The sequence below is a fragment of the Stegastes partitus genome, unplaced genomic scaffold (assembly GCF_000690725.1).
Source record: "Stegastes partitus isolate 25-593 unplaced genomic scaffold, Stegastes_partitus-1.0.2 Scaffold1981, whole genome shotgun sequence".
NCBI lineage: Eukaryota > Metazoa > Chordata > Actinopteri > Pomacentridae > Stegastes > Stegastes partitus.
The window spans coordinates 17,598-34,918 of NW_007579712.1; the positions used below are offsets into that span (position 1 = coordinate 17,598).

The 17,321-nt window shown below is 42.3% G+C and overlaps 1 protein-coding gene across 3 annotated transcripts in view; it reads right to left on the reverse strand.

Annotated features, from left to right (window-relative positions):
- Nucleotides 1-17,321, reverse strand: part of nckap1 (NCK-associated protein 1) — a 44,777-nt gene that overhangs the window by 3,168 nt on the left and 24,288 nt on the right. For 2 of the 3 annotated variants that reach the window (XM_008303323.1, XM_008303321.1), the window contains exons 12-29: nt 16,440-16,546; nt 15,623-15,755; nt 15,155-15,236; nt 14,973-15,031; nt 14,028-14,173; nt 13,817-13,949; nt 12,056-12,175; nt 10,351-10,490; nt 9,795-9,926; nt 8,519-8,737; nt 6,326-6,456; nt 5,997-6,094; nt 4,673-4,766; nt 4,146-4,228; nt 3,086-3,166; nt 2,913-3,006; nt 2,709-2,825; nt 799-908 (exon numbers count right to left, since the gene is read on the reverse strand). In XM_008303323.1, coding sequence (XP_008301545.1) covers nt 799-908; nt 2,709-2,825; nt 2,913-3,006; nt 3,086-3,166; nt 4,146-4,228; nt 4,673-4,766; nt 5,997-6,094; nt 6,326-6,456; nt 8,519-8,737; nt 9,795-9,926; nt 10,351-10,490; nt 12,056-12,175; nt 13,817-13,949; nt 14,028-14,173; nt 14,973-15,031; nt 15,155-15,236; nt 15,623-15,755; nt 16,440-16,546 — 2,079 coding nt within the window. The remainder of the gene's footprint in view (nt 1-798; nt 909-2,708; nt 2,826-2,912; nt 3,007-3,085; nt 3,167-4,145; nt 4,229-4,672; nt 4,767-5,996; nt 6,095-6,325; nt 6,457-8,518; nt 8,738-9,794; nt 9,927-10,350; nt 10,491-12,055; nt 12,176-13,816; nt 13,950-14,027; nt 14,174-14,972; nt 15,032-15,154; nt 15,237-15,622; nt 15,756-16,439; nt 16,547-17,321) is intronic. The other variant, XM_008303322.1, reaches the window with a different exon arrangement.

The following is a 17,321-nucleotide window of genomic DNA, read 5'->3' on the forward strand; positions in this document are numbered from 1 at the left end:
TCGACAAGGTTACAGAAAACCTACAGAACATTAAGGAACAGATTGGAGGCAGAAATTCTTAATTTTAATAACTTTAAGGTATTTCAAGTGTGTATTATTCAGGAAAACGGTGTCTGATAAGGACAGATATTAAATGTTGGATGACTCAGGACGTTGCTCACTCAAACGGTTTTATAAAACTTGTTTGCATAATTAATGGTGCAGCAGGAGCGCTGATGTATTTCAGCGTTTCATTGCTGGTTCCACCTACGATGGGTTTTTCCTGTTCTGTGATGGTCAGACAGCAGCCATGAAACATAAACCTGTTAACTGGCTCCAGACGATCAGAACCGACAGCGTTTTAACTCGAACCAAGAGCGGTGAGCACAACTCCCAGCATGTTTCAGAGCGGATTCTAAGATCTTGTTTTCTCCACGCCGTACATCTGACCTCTTTAGCTACACGTTAGCTTGTACGTAGCCTGAGATCCTCGGAGACTTTGTAGAGTCTCGGCTGAAAACCGGAGCTGACAGATCGCTGACAGTCGGAGCCCTGAAGCAACGGAAGGAGGGAAATCAGGTCAGCAGATCAGCGACCTCTTTTAAACGTCCTCTTTAAAGACGACAGCGGAGAGCAGCGGAAAATTGATTCTCTTTATCCCAAGCATGAGCATTCATTATTTTAGACTGTATTTGTTTAATTGTTATACTGCCTTTGGTTCACTTGATTTTATAATCTATTTATTTGTAGGTTTGCAATATGGGATTCTAAATAAACGACAATATAAAAGCTGTATAGAATGCTTTGTGTTGGACTCACAGCCAGGAACTCCTTCAGACGGTCCTCTATGCTTCCCTTGTGGATGGTGAAGAGAGCAGCAGCGATCTGGTTGATGGCTTTGGCCAGGCAGTGGATGTTGTTACAGTGGCCTGCAGGGGGCAGCAAACACACATCGTCAGCTCGGGAAACACGAGTCATGGCTGGCGTTTGAAAATCAATTAACTCCGGTTTAATTTCTGACACGTGACTTTCACAGCAGAGGAACTCCAGAATAGAAAACCTGCATCCACCAGTGCAGCTGGAAACGTGGATCTGACTTCCGTCTCATGCAGATCGCGGGTCGTGTGCGAGCTGCAGCAGGATATAAAGCGTGTGCATGTAGCTGCGAGCTCGTCGGCGGTAAGCAGACCTGCACTGCTGCCGTGTATCAGGACGGAAAAACCAATTGCTGCCTAATATGCGCTCTGCATACTAACAATGGTGAAGCCATTACAACTCATTATCCTTTTCAAATGTCCCTTATTAACAGTGGCGCCTTTCATTTCAAGGTTGTTAGAAGTCAACGTCTTGATAATCCATCCCTGAGTGACGAATCTCTTTGATACCTTATCAAAAGCCTCTTTTGACTCCGACGGTGTGTCTCTGTTGTCGGAAAAAATCAGGTTCATTTGACTGAATGAGTCTTTTCAGTGAAATGCATGAAACAAATAAGGTTAAGCAGGATACAGCGGGTGAACAAACCTTCAGAAATCCCCGACAACGTCAAAAAAAACACACTAATGAAGATGGCGGTGCGGCTCTTGTGCACATAAATGAATTAATCGGAGGGCAAAAGGTCGAAGTCATTTACATGCAGATCAGTTTCATCCCAGCAGTGAATTATGTTTCATAGGATGTGAAGTGTTTGAGCCTCTCAGCCGGCTCGGTGCCTCCATGCAGGTTTATTATTGTCTTTATTTATTAGAAACACTATTACTGCTATGAAGGACCACGTATTCTACCATCTGAAGCACAAACACACTGCAGCACATCACGTATCGTCATTTTTCTTTTGTAGTGACGAGATCTGCAACAATTTATTGATTATATTTTATAATTTTAACAGCTGATTAATCCTGTGAAGCCCAATCATTCATCTGTGATGTCAGAAAACTTGACCAAGTCTAAGCTAATAGTCAGGATGTTTAATCAAAGTCACTTTATTCTACATTTTTATTCTTCTCTGACCTGCAGGCTGCAGAGAAGAAAGGTGTAGAAACAACACAGATAACATTATAGTTTGTTGAATCACAACATTATTTCCAATATTTGTAAAAAAACTGTGGACACAAAAATATTGTACGTGATGATTTGGGGTTTCTTATTTTTTTGTAAAATAAATATTAAACTTACATTATTTATTATTTTAATGATTTCTGTCATTCTAACTGTGTTATTTTGCACAGAAGACATTTCTGAGTTCTTTCTGGTTCCACAGAGCTGCAGAACTTTATGTTGCAGTGAAAAATGAGGCCCCAGTGAGGAAAAATGACACAGGAGTAAATAAAACACGAAGCAAAAATGCCAAATGGGAGAATCGGCTGCTCCTGTTAAGGCTCATGTTACAGCAAACAGAACATGAGTCAGTTTTGGACAGAAGGTCGGACAGATAAGACACCTGGAGGAGATGTTAATGTGGATTCTGGGAAATTTCACATGTTCTACAAACAAACTCTTAATCAGTTAGATAAAGACATAAACACAGATTAACTGAGGACGAAAATAATCACAGTTGATGTTCTGAGGCGCCGATTCGCAGCGAACAGTCACAAGTGGGCGTTTTGTGTTTCCTCCTCATTTACACTTCAACCACGTCATGCGTCAAACATGAAATCCGGCTGAAAGTCGCCGAAATTGATCCGAAACACAATCTGTCGACGCCACAAACAACGCGGCCGCGCGGCGCCTACCTTCGATGGCGGGGCTGTACTGCGACATCACGTTGCTGGCGAGCGTCGGCAAGGAAACGGCCACAAACACCATCAGCAGGCAGGCGATCTTGTACTCCTCCTCTGGGCTGATGTTCTCTGCACGGACACAAACCGACACTGAGGCTTTGTGCGGCCGCCACGCTGGGTCTGTGTGTTTGTGTGCGGTGGCGTTTCCTGACTCACCGCTCTTCTGAGAGGACAGAGCGACCACCAGCGCCGGGTCGATCTCGCAGGGCAACCCCGCTGCCGACGACAGCTCGTAAACATTCATGGCCACCTGGAGACAGACGAGACGTCCACGTGTGAACACAAGGAGAGTCTGGACGTTAATCTTTGTGTCTGCGACCGAGTTTTACCTTCATGTCCGTCTCTCGGGGGATGTGATCCTTGAAGTCCTCCACTGAACTGACCAGGAAGGGAATATGACAGGACAACACCTGGAGAGACAGAAACAGTTTGCTGAGAGAGTGACGGAGCATCGGAGGAAATCTTACAAAACAATTAAACGTGTAGTCAAAAGGTTCAGAGACTGCAGCGATAGAAAGCAGCTGGTTCAACTTGTCCTGACTTTGTGCAGGAATACTCTGCTCCCAGTGCTCCTTCCACATCTGCAACACTTTCTGAAAATCCAGTTCTGGCCACGTACAGATGCACATTTGTGATTTCAGACGTGGTCCAGTATCAGCAGAAAGCTACAGTCAACTCTTTGTTTACATCCCATGTTCTCTGGCCAGACGTCATTAAGTGTCACAGAAGACTTTGTCATGGTGCTAAACTCCCACAATGCTCTCTGCTTTCAAACACGGAAGTGGCTACAGCTAGTCTACTGCACTTACAGTGTGCATCATCCAGGAAAACAGTGTCTGCACATACAAAATAAATGACTCGGATCGGATCAGGAGCAAAAAAAAGCATTTAAAAAATGTTGTAGTTTAGAAAGACATTTATCATTTCTTTATTATTACATGTTCTATTTATCAAACTTGAGTCAGGTTTGGGTAAAAACACAGCACCTGGGCTCACAGGGACCGTGGGATCTTTAAAACCCTTCATAGTCCTTGAAAAGACCAAAATTGGTTCATGAAAGAGCCATTAAACTGATCTATGCAGGGTCAGGTGATTCAGCAGGAACTTTATTTGTTTAACAAGTCGCTCCGCTTTAGCAGTAAAACAATCTAAGTCTGCTGATAAAATAAATCCTGTAAGGATTGTTAAAAATGGTTTGCTGAAAAAGCCCAAAACATACACGTCCACATAAAATGAATAAAAGAAACAGAGGACAAATAATAGATCATCAATAAGTGTTAAGACAAGTAATGTAAAAATAGGTTTAGTGGCCAGATTTAAATCTGATTTTTTTCTAAACACATTCTCTGAACCTTCTGATGGCACTACGTGTTCATCACAACAGCTTACGTCTCTCAGAGCCTCCTGAGCCAGAGAGCGGAAAGACAGGATGACGCCGATGATGGTCATCCTCTTCAAAACACTGTCCACGGCTGCAAAGACACACAAGACGGTCAGTCCACGACAGCAGCAGTTACATACTGATCAGTCACCAGTTTGCACGGCTGCTTTAAGACGTCGTCGTGTCTCGTTCTGTATTATTACGATTAGAGCAAGTGTTAGCAAATCTTTAACAACAGAAGAAAATCCAAACACGGTTTCTTAAATCAAACAGACGAGTGAAGACCGTCAGCAGAGTCAACAAAAGGCTTTGCTGAGGAGTTAAACGTCAGCTGTCAAACACACAACGCGCTTCATAAGAAGATTCGTTCTGCAAACATAAAGACGCTGCCGTGTCTGGAAACTATAAGATCTCATCTTTATTCATCATTCAGATTTTTGTTCTAATACTCGGCATCGAATTAAAACTGTAACAAACATCAGAATCTGTGCGGATAGATGCTGCATGTGAGCACGTTTGTGTGTCTTTTGTTTACATGTGAGTTTCTTGAAGAGCGCGGCCATGTGGTCCGGTTTGTCGAAGCTCGTCCTCATCTGGGTCAGCACCTCCATGTTCTCCACCACCAGTTTCTACAAAACACACCAGCAGTTAGAACATCTTCCCTTTATTCTGCACGATCATCCTTAATTCTTAAAGATTTTTAAGGCCATTTATTTCCAAACAGATTCACAGTTTAAAAGTCTCTTCAGTCCTCATTTGTGTATTTATTCTGTTCTAATGTTTTGTATTCAACCTGCAGAGTAGCGGAGCCGTGACACACATATTAAACAGAAAAACATGTTGATTAGTCACGAGCTGAATGTGCTGCCCTCCCTGAGATCCTGTGATTCTCTTGCAAAGATCTGACAAAGCGTGGAGTCGTCAGCAAACATGCGCTGGTTTGATTCAACGCAAACTTCGTAAACCTGAAACGTGCAAAACAGAAGGCACAACTCTAAACGTGTAAGCCTCCAAACCGAATGTTCAAGCTCACAAAAGTAATATTATACACATAAAACATACTTTCTGCAGCTACCATGTAGTCTGTTTAACCAGCCTGCAGGTCAGGAAACAGCTTCAGACATTTTTGTCATGATTAAAGGCGTCTCAGTTACGCTGAGGAGCAACAAATCTTTAGGTTTTCACAGAATCTGGTTTGACCTGATGGTTTATTTTTTGTGATTTTTAAAAAAATAACACGTAGAATGAAGTGATTTTGATGAAATATCACAATTTGGACTCCAGGTCACACGTGAGCAGTTCAAGGACCATCAGAAACCCCATGATTCTTTCTGTTTTTACACTTCCTAGCTCCACTAAAGTGTGACGTTTGTCCAAGATAACACCCCTTCAAACCCACTGCTAGGTTTAGGTAACTGTGCATCACATCTTTCCTTCCTCTAAATAAACACTAAAAGTCGGATAAACGACGTAAAACAACACCAGCATGTCTGTCATGCTGTTGTTCACGTTCATCTTTTCTTTACTTCGGAAAATCTGTTTGCTCTTTGTTTGCAAATCAGAGGGTCCAAACTCAAAAGCGTTTGAAAGGCAAGTTGCATCTAAATGAGGTGTGCAGAGCAGAGTCATTCTGGTGATTTTAAGCTTAATTAGGGGACATTTTCCAGACAGAACTCCATTTCACACACAATTAGTTCAAGGACTGTCGGAAAGTTGACCATCTGATGATTCTTTCTGGTTCTGGATCTAATGAATTGTGTCATCTTTGCAGAAACAGTTATTTACATTAAAGAAAGAAAAAGAAGCATTAGTTCCTGTCATTGCTTTGTATGTGAGTAAATGTCTGTGAGTGTTTTTACCTTCAGCTCAGCGACCTGAGATGAAATGTGCCACATCAGGCTCTCACTGAGAAACTTCATCCCGTACGGCCCCAGCAGCTCCGACAGAGAGCGCATCTCTGTGGAAGAACACAACTTTAACACTTCTACACGTGCTTTCTACAGAAAATACTACACGTGTGGAACTTTAGCGGCAGATCTCTGAACCGTACCGACGTGTACGTGTGCACATGACTAATATCTTCTGTGCTTTGTTTTGGGAAACTTTTCACTTGCAAACTCGAGTTTTTCATCAGCAAAGTATTCACACGAGACGGTGACTCAGCGTCTGTGCGATAAACAGTTTGTACCGGAGATGTCTGAGTATTCCTCGGCGTTGAAAGTCAGCTCGTTCTCCGTGGGCAGGTTAACGAAGGCCTTCATGGCGGGAAAGTAGGCGATGTGTCCGTTGCTGACCTGACGGAGCAACGTTTCCAAGTACCTGCACAACACAAACACAGGACGACGTCAGCGGAGTCTGCAGCAGAACTTTTTAAACACATCTAGAAACATCTGTGACAAGTTTCTGTTGTGGCATCTTCACATTACAAAAGCTGTAACACAAAGATGCTCATATTAGAGAAATCAAAAGAAAAGAAACACAACAACCACGAGATTCAATGTTTTAGTAGCAGTATTTTGTTAGAGTTGTAGGAAAAAAAACAACTATTTCAGCTTATTTGTAAAAGTCTGAATTAATCTGATGGACGGGCTCAGACTTCACAGCCTGTAGTTTCTAATTAGATTGAAGATTTGTAGAGATCAGACACTTTTAAAATGTGACGTATGATTATCGTAGTCAGTGTTTCCACAGTCTGGTCCCAGTGGCAACCTCTGGGTTCTAGATATTCGGGCCCAATTAATGACGAATGTCTGCAGACTGGCGAATATTCAAATCGCAAAATTGATATCCGGATACCACCACAACGACCGAATAGTCAGATATTTATTGGATCCAGCCCCAATCACAGTCACAATGATCAAATCAATCTTAAAAATATCACGTTTTCCTATTTACTAGTCATTTGAGGATTGTTATGTAAATTAATTAATTAACAGACTTAAAAATACTTTTTAGGGATAAAAGATAGAAACATCCGATATTTGAAATCATTTAAAAAATCCAAAGTAGTTGAGAAATCCAACACTAAACCTGCAGTTTCTGCCTGTCATCGATGCTGTGACACTAAAACGTGATTTTCTGCTACACAGCCTTAAAAATGAGAAGAATCTGGTCCATTAGTGGTTCTAATAAAGCGGTTTCTACAGCTGCTGATGTGTGAACACGTCAGCGCTCCGATGCAGGACCAGTCGGTCGGTCACTCCGGCACATGATTGGGTTCGTTGGTCCTCGCCGACCTGCATGCTGATGAACAGTTGTGTTCATTTGCATACCCTCGAGCTGCGCTGATGTAAAGACGGATGGCAGCTGCCTGCAACACACGGCGAGCTGCAGCGCCGCAGCGTTCGCCTTTGTGGTTCAAGTGCCGCTTCTTCTTCTTCAGTAGCTCGGTCGGTATCTCTGCTGCACTTCCATCATCAGTCGGAGCCTCTCGCTGGCTGCTCACCAGCCAACTGCTCATTTCTCTTTTTAAAATAATCTCCTATAGACCGCGCCGCCGTCGGTAACAGCTGAATGAATTATTGTCAGATTGGGAAGATCTGCCGGTGTTTCAGACGTACGCGTCGCTTTTCTCCCCTTTTTAACCCTCTGAACGGTAAAAATTACCTGCAAGTTTGAAAGCAGGTTATCTTTTTAGAAGAATCACCAAAATAACTCCATTTATCAGCCAGAAGCCTTAGAAACAGGTAGAAGTGAATTTAACTGTCAGACGGACCTCAAACTTGTGACTTTTGGTTTCGACTGAAGAATGAAGCAAATCTAAGCTCAAAGTCGAAATATTCCATCGTAATCACCTTTAATTAAAATTTCACCCACAATGAACCGTTTATGCAACAATAGTCTGTAAAAAAACAAATAATTCAGAGCTTTTTCAGTGACTTAGCTGAAACCAAAAGTCATGTGACGAATATTCAGGAACTCCTCGGCTGAACTGCAGCCAGTGTTTCCACAGAAGAGAGAAGAGACGAGTACGGAAACTGGTTTAAAATGTAAGCAGTAAAATATCTGTAGGTGGGAGAGTTACTAGATTTGTTCCAGTGTTGGTAACATTGTGGGCATTCAGGAAGAAAAGCTGTGAATGTTGATCACGTTTTTAAAATTTTTGTTGAATAACTCGTCAAAGAAATTCAACTTTCGCTGCCGAGTTGTCCCTCCTTCACTACGTCTCCACAGAGCTGCAGGACTTTATATTGCTGTGAAAAATGAACCCACAGTGAATAAAAACAACTTTTCGAGGTTCAGTTGGTTAAATCCTTGCACGTCTTTATGAAATGCTGCTTACTTCACCCCACATCCAATCCTGCTTACTGAAGTTATTTAAATATTTACGTTCTAGGAGATGCTTTGGACAAAGACCAAGTTGTACGGTTGATCAACGCACCAGTTGGTGTAAAGGCTGGTGATGGTGGGCTCCCCGTGGCTGTCCAGGTGCTGCGTCTGCTGCAGCAGCACGTTGTTGAAGACTCGGGTGATGTCGATGGTGACGTAGTTCTCTATGGACTGCAGCACCGTCATGTAGGCTCGGACGCTGGTCAGCAGCTCGCTGGGCTTGGCTATTTCCTGGGTGGCCTGGTTGTACATGGTCATCCCCACTATGGACCTGAAGACAGTCGGAGGTTATTAAAGCGAGCGATGGCGGAGGTGAAGTTTAGAAAATAGAAATAGCAAGCCCTTATGAAAACCTGTAACACAGTCGGCTCTACATTGGTGTCGTGAAAATTATTATGTTCTTACATCTTTTCCAACAATTAACCCTCAACACCCATCAGCAAGTTTCAAAGACATTCACCTCTAAAGCAGCATTAATCAACAGTAAGGCTGCTGGATAATAGTCCCTAAACTATTCTGTGACCATTTCATCAGTTTCCAGAAAACTGACCAAAACGAAGCTACGTTTACTTAAAATCTCTGAATTCTACGTGTCTCTTGTTTCAATACTTGCCAAAAATAAAGCATTTACTCGAACTGGATTCTCTAAAAAAATTTAAATTCTGCGCTTCTCTGTGAAAGCGTGAAGTTATTAGTGATTCGGCTGCAACCAGTAATCGTGACAAAAATTCAGGGTGTTTTTTCGCCTGAACTGCAGGCAGTGTTTAGTCAGAGCAGAGAGAAGGAAAATAAATGTAAAATAAAATATAAAATAGGTAAATATCTATAGTATGCAAAGCCACTATTTAGTCATTTATAGTTGATAACACTTGTGGGCACTTGAAAAAAAGGTTGTACTTTTTTTTTTTTGTAAAATAAGTAATTAAATAAAATTCAGCTTGAACAAAAAAAACATTTATGGGATTATATCTTGTTCATACTGCACAGAACACATTTCTGAGTTCCTGCTTTCTGGTTATTCTGTTTTCATGGAGGTGCAGGACTTCATATTGTAAGAAAAAGTGAAGAAAGAAGGTTAAAAGAGAAAAACGCCCAGAAACTGCTTCTGAGAGTTGATATCCAAAATGAAGTAATCAACTTCTAAAAAATGCTAAAAGCACCGACTCTGACCTTTGCTTGCTGATTACCGTCTGGAGATGACGTGTGAATTTATGAGTTTTCCTCTTCGGGGAAAACTTCATGTCTCGTATGTAACTAACTGAGATGTAGGTGTTTTTTGTCGAGAAACCCTAAACTGGACATGATTCGTCTTTTCTGTGTTTGTTTACTTGGTGAATCGGATCTCCAGGTGCGAGGTGAGGTACTCCCTCGGCGTGAACGTGTGCTCCCACACCACCAGGTTGGGAACGTAGTTGATGGAGAAGCAGAGTTCGGACAACGCTGTGTGGAGTTTATCCAGACTGGAAGAGGAGGGGAAAAAAAAAAGAAAAGAAGAAAAAGACAGTTAATAATCTGTGTTGTTTGTTTTACAGCAGAGAAAAACAAACGAGCAGACGAACGGCAGCGTGTAGCAGAACAATAATGGGGTTTTTAATGCGTACAAAGCACCACGGCGTCATTCTGAGCTGTTAACATGAGAACAAACAGCTGAATGTTCCTGTTATCATCACTGCTACAGAGACGGATGCTTTAATGGCGCTAATGGGAATTTTACCAACAATAAAAAACAAGGTCAGCGATTCATTATTAATAATTATGACAGAATCAATGACTTATTAATAGAAGCGGAAAGAGAGACGAAGAGCAGGCTGGAGCTGAAGCTGGCAGTTGTCTCTAGACAGCAAAATACTAGAAAGCAAAGGTGTGAAGTGTCGCGGTACTGACTTGGTGACCAGTAGTCTGTTCTTCCTCATGCTCTCCACGCCCGGCTTCTCCCTCTCCGGCTCGCCTTTCTTCCCCGTCGCCTTCTTGCTCTTCTTGTTCACGGCCTGGCTGATGGTTTTGGCGCAGTGTTTCGGAAGCAGCTGCACAAAAGAAGACAGATCGAGTAACAGTGACGCCGATGGGAAAAGCTGATCGCTCGCGGGCTTTTCTCAAACCGGAACGCCGACGGATAAATTTAAGGAGCTTTCGGCGTCAACAGAAGGCTCGCGGCGTTAATGTGACAGCGTGTAATAGCATCACTGTGCGGTCAGGTGTTTCTGAGGAGCCGCTTAATACGAGGAAAGTTTCAGATCTTTGTCTCTGACAGCACCGAGTAAAAACTGAAGACGTCTTTACTGTTCTTTGAGATGGATGGTCTGAAATATTATTTTGACTCGTCACGTAACAGTAGTTCATAAACTCAAAACTCTCACAGACCGGAGATATTAAAAATCAGACTCTTAAGAACAGAACATTTTGGGAGAAGCACTGTTTTGCCTTCGGGTGAATATCTGATGCAGACAGATGAGACTGATGCCGTCCTGATTCCTCATCTGGGACCAGTAGCTTTTTGGAGTTTCTGCTGGTTATCTGATGAACGCACAGAGCCAACAAACAGTCCAGAATAAAAGCCCTGGAGAGACCAAGAGTTGTTGTTTCTACACTTTGGTTTGAGTACGAATCAGAGACGTTAAGGGTTAATTGGTGCTAATAACTTAATCGATTAAAAAACTACAGCTGCTGGGGTAGAAGACGAAGGACATGCATGTCAGAAAATAGAAAGGGACGTCTCGATCAAGGTTCTGTTGCCACTGATCCAACCCGAGTCATTCAAGTCCCAATCCGATCAATCCATCCAATACTAGCACACTCAAAGTACCTTAAAGTTACTCAACTTACAGATGGATTTCTGCCTCCATTCTGTTCTTAAATGTTCTGTAGGTGTTCTGTACCCTTGTTGAAAGATCTAGAAGTACACTGTCTAAATGTAGAGATAGAGGGTTGGATGTTCTGAGGCTCCAACAGGTGGAGAAAACCTGTATTCTCAACACGATGTCAGTAAACGTATCGTAGACCAGCTGCAGTACCTGGTTGTTCCACCAGGTGGAGCCTCTCACTGTTTAATCCTGTAGAGGCCAGAGGAGGCGTCACTCAGACTACAGTTCATGTTGGCAGCAGAGAGCATTGTGGGAGTTTAGCAGCAACAGGACCATGACAGAGACTCTGAGGAGGTTCATGACCTCCAACCAGAACTCAACTGTTTAAGACAAACCAGGATGGACTACGATGGAGTTCCTGAGGTGGCTTTACGCCCAGATTATGCGTCCGTTGCCTAAAATGATGTCAGCGCAGGATGAATGTCATCTGCCATCAATCAGAAACAGAGGATCGGTCTCAGGTCTGTGCTGATACCGATCAGATAAAAGGTGCCTCGATTGATCCTGAACCTGAACTTTGAGATAAGATCTGGATCTACCAGCTGCAGATTAGCTGTAAAGCCTCATGTTGTCCAACAAGGTGGAGTTAAAGGTGTGTTTTCTGACTGCTTACGAGGGTCTAAAAAACAAGCGCACCTCTTTAGCCTTATATTTAAGGTACAGATGTGACAATGGCCTCAGAATCAGACTGTGAGGCGTCCTCTAAACTCCTGCCCCTGAGCTCCTACCTGGTCGCTGAGTGTACACTGCTCGGTGCAGATGTCGGTGATCAGGTTTCTGGCCTGTTTGGCCATTTCATCCAGGAACATGTTACACAACGACAGGCTTCGATCTCCTATGTGGTGGCGCTGAGGACGAAGGCACAAAAACACACACAGGAGTCGATGTTAATGTCGAGATAACATCATTTAACAGCAAGAACCGCACAACAATCAACAACTGCTGCTCGATGCGTCTCTCTACTCGATGAATCTAAATCCCCATGTCAACTGGATTTATCTCTGTGGAGGAGCTGCAGTGAATTTAATCCTGTGCCAAGCTCTTGTGTAATTTTTCACCTGTAATAATTAGTCACGATTACAGCTGTCATCTTAATCCCATCAGGAGAGACAACCTTGTATTTTAAAGTGAATGTCAGAGTTTTTGCTTCTTCTTGTTCTACTTTTTCCTCTTAACAAAAATCTGCTTCGTGTGGAGTTTTGTTCAAATGAAAAGGTCAAACACAATCCTCCAAAAACAAACACACAATCAGGAGATCTGTAGAAGCTGATAGAAGTGGTTGTTGTCAGCAGCAGCAGGTCGCTACAGCTTTTGTAGGAATATTTTACTTTCTAAATTTCTCCAGCAGGTCTGAAAGGCATGATAGCTTTGATCAGAACCACCTAAATTAGAAAATCATCACCAGACTCACAGTTTGGTTTGGAAAAGTAACCAAACCTTGAAATTTTAATATTTCATCAAAATCATTTTAATCTACATAAAAATTCACCAGAAATAAGACTTTTTCAGTAACCAGATTTTGGAAAAAAAAAACAAAACTCTGTGCTCCTTGCTGCAGCCGTGAAGCCATTTTTGAATCCAGTCTGACCGACAGCGACGTGACACAAACTCAGGGACTTTTCAGCTGAACTGCAGAGCAGAGAGGAGACGAGCATCGAAACAAGTTTAAAACCTAAACAGTAAAACATCTACAGGATGTGGAGCCAACACTGATTTTTCTAGTGTTGGTAACATCTTTAGCTGCTGAAGAAAAAGTTGTACATGTTGATTCAATCTTAGTAAAATAAGTAATTAAAGAAATGCAACTTTCATTTGATATGTTTTTATGATTCTGCAGCTCTTCTTCATGTTGTTGTGTTTCCAGAGAGGTGCAGGACTTTATATTGCAGTGAAAAACGAACCACAGTGAGCAAAATGTGACCGGAGCAAAAATACAAACTGCTCGGGATTCTGACTTTCAGATCCAAAATTCTTAATTTGCTTTGGAAACGATTAACGAACCAACTCTGATTACTGCCTGTGAAGATGACGTATGAATTTGGTTTAGTTTAGTTTGTAATTAACAGAAAGGCAAAACAAAAAGCTGTTTGTCGGGTTGCACGGTCAGAAAAGTTTAACTTAAAAAAAAGAGCTGAAGATGTAACGATTCCCAGGCAAGTTCTGAAGCATCCTGTTTCTCTAATTTGTGCATTTAAGGACGTCTCTTCACATCGCACAGCAGTGACAGCGATATCCTCGGAAAGTGTAAGACATACCACATGATCAATAAGTACTTCATGCCAGGTTAAAGTATCCCAGCCTCTCGGGAGGCTTTTGGCTTTAAGCTGCTGAAGGCTCTTATCTATTACAGACCACATAATGCAGTTTCCTGTAGTGTCCGGATCCAGGCGTTAAATTACAGGGAGTGTTCTTTCTAAACTTAATCCTGCATGAGTGTGGCTTCAGCCAGATGGTGTGTTTGTACATGTAGGTGTGTTTTTTTTTTTTACCTCCTCGGGACAGAGCTCGTGTGTGCAGGACATGAAGTGTGTGCAGAGCAGAGGGAAGCAGATGGAGTGTCGGCTCTGCGATGGAAGCTCCAAGCACTGCTGAAACATCTTCTCAAACGCTCGGCTGTAGAAACTGCAAAAAAAACACAGGAGATGGTCAGAATCACTCGCTATCTCAGCGCATCCTGCGTACCAGCCTCGTTAGCCTCACCAGAAAATGGACAAGTCCGACGTCTCCACCAGCATCTCCACCAGCGAGTCCACCATCTTTGTGTGGAAGATGATAGTGTTCATCATCTTTCCGAGCTCCTTGTGATCGGCGATGCCGAGGCTGGCTTTAGAGACGCTGGTGTACGCCTGCAGAGAGGAAAACACAAAACGAGGTGTGAGGAGGACGTGAAAGAGATGAAAACTCACCGCTGTTCATTTCTACTGAGTTACTGGTTGGTAACGTTAACCCTCTGAACCACTTTGAAGGTACTTTATCTTTAAAAACTCACTAAAATTAACCAATTATTCGAGTCAGAAACTGTAAAAACAGAAATAATCGGTGGATTTTGAGCTTTCCAACAGTCCTTGAACTCATCATGTGTGACTTAAAGAGCAGTCAGAAAAAATTGGGACATTTCATTCAAAAAAAAAAAAAAAAAGTTCTAAAAATATAATTTAAAAATGTGCCAAAAACAAACAGTTCGTTCTAATGAGATTTTGGGTAAAACAAGAAATTCCACATTCCTCAGGCTGAGTTTACACACAGCAGACAGTGTGGGAAAAAAATAAGAATGCACACAGAAAAATATCTGAAATATGTAGATCAATATTTTCCCCAGCGTTGGTAACACTTGCTGTACATGCTAATTCCGGGTTTTTAAAATTTTTGTGGAATAAAAAAAAAAAAAAACTTGAGCAACTGCTTCTGTTCTCCTCCTTCTTCATGTTGTTCTGTTTCTAAAGAGGCGCAGAACTTTATATGGCAGTAAAAAATTCATCCACAGTGAGGAAAAAAAGTGTAAAAAAACCCCCATAGGAATAAACGCCCATGAACTGCTTGAGGTTCAGAGGGTTAATATGAAGCTGTGGAAGCCTCGCTTCACTGGAACAACTTCTCCAACCTTTAGAAAAGTATTTCAGATTAATTTGAGGATGACATTTGTACCTGTAGCCTGAACCAGTCCAGCCTCATCCCTCTGAAGTCAAACACCTCTCCGTCCTCCACTGGAACACACAAACACAACAACTTCAAATCTTCCTAACATTGACCTTTACCACCATCAGTACTGTCACTACATAGTCCTACTGCAGTATTACCAACACTACGAATCCTCCTCTGACGCTCACCTTGTTTGACACTGAGGGACGTCATCGTGTTGACAAATGAAGACATGATTATAGATTCATCCTCTGGACACACAGACAGGTTCTGTTAAATAAAGACAGTTGAGATGGTTAGACAGACCAGCGTGGAAAATGTCTATTATACCTGACAATCTTATTGATTCAGCTTTCAACAAGGACAAAAAGGGAGACTTTAAAACTTTTTACTGACAGAGACGATGGAAAATGAGATTAAATACTGCGTAGGGAAGACAGCAAATAGTTTATATGCAGGCAACAAGAAATTTTAATTCAAAATGAAGACTGTAGAAGTCATGTGTGGTGAAATCATTACAGCCCCACAAATTAAATATTACTGTGCTTTAGAAGGAAAGTGGTACCAAATTAAAAATAACTGAATGGAGAAAAACAGTTCAACATCTGCAAGAGTGTATTAGGTTTCGTGTTTAGCGTGTTTTATAGTGCTCCTACCTGCACCAGCTCATTCAGCACCACAGCATCGAACCCGGACAGGTACTGGACGTAGTATCGCTGCATCACAGGGCCGTACTTCCTGACATGAGCTCTGAGCTCCTCCATGTAGAAGATCAGCTCCGCTATGTGTCTGTAAAGCACACAAACACACATCAGTGGCCTGAAGATGCACAAGCAGCCAAGTACAGAGCGTGAAGGTTAACCAAGGTGTGAACGTGTGAATATAGACGATCAGGGTTTTCACGGTTCAGAAGGAACAACTCACAACAACAGGTGTGACTGATCTGCCTTCACACAGAAATAAGTGCATTTTCCTTCATCCATCCATCATCTCTACACCTTAATCCTCACCAGGGTCATGGGGGGCTGGAGTCTATCCCAGCTGACTCAGGGTGAAGGCAGGTTCACCTGGACAGGTAACCAGTCTATCACAGGGCTACACTTAGAGACAGACAACCAAGCACACTCACATTCACACCTACGGACAATTTACAATCACCAATTAACCTCAACATGTTTGTGGACTGTGGGAGGAAGCCGGAGAACCCAGAGAGAACCCACGCTGCACGGGGAGAACATGGAGACTCCACGCAGAAAGATCCCGGGTGTCCTCACCGGGACGCCAACCGGCGACTTTCTAGCTGTGAGGTGCTAACGGTGCTAACCACCGAGCCACCTTGCAGCCCTATTTTCCTTCACGTCTGACCATTTATTTAAAAAAAAAAAATCTGTTTTTATTCTCTATTCTCATCACTTTGCTGTTTTTCTTAAACCCTGCATGCGTACAATCGTGCTGCTGTGTTTCTGTTCTTACTTGTCGATGAAGTCATCTGTGCTTTTCTTCTGGATGTTGTCTGCGTGTCGCAGCAGCCAGATGATCTCGTCACGGGCGAACGACAGCGCCATGAACACGAACAGCGCCTGGTGGACGGAAACATGGAGGGAGGCGGACTTAAAGAGGATGAAAAGAAACTTTGAAAACTTGAGGATAAATTAAAAAGAGCAGCAGGACGTCTCTGAACCAAATATGCAATAATATATGTATTCATAAATATTCATTTAGTCTCCATCTGGACAGAGCACCTCACAAGGCTTTTAAGGTGGTGGAACTGTTTGCTCTATTTTTAAGGTAGTATTGCAGCATTTAAACTCTAAAAATTCCAAAACCTGCCTGAAGGTTTTGAAACGAATGCTGTCTTAAAAAAACAAAACAACACAAATAAACAAAAAAACATTGTCCAAATGACAGCATTTATCAAACCCAGAAGCTGTTGGATTTTCAGCTGTGAGACGATCCTTGAACTAATCACACGTCCAGAACCTGCGTGGGGTTCAGCGGGTTAAGATCGTGCTGTGCGCTGCATTAAATTACAAAGCAGAGTTAAATTTTAATTGGATTTTGCGTCGACTCTTTTGCCACGCAGGACAGCTGACCTTGTTAGTTTTTGCTCTGTGACAACGTTCTGTGGTTCCGTCTTGGACTCGTGACAAAATCCAGTCGCATAAGTAAAGAATAATTCACTTATTTAAACTTTTACACGTAGTTTTGCTCTTCTGTGAGCAGATCTGGTTAATTAAACCAACAGCAGCATGGTGGCTGATAAAATGAGGAACTAGAGGTTATTTAAGATGATATATTAGATTCTAAGGCAGCTTCATATGATTTATTAAGTCACAATAATGTAAAAACTAACCT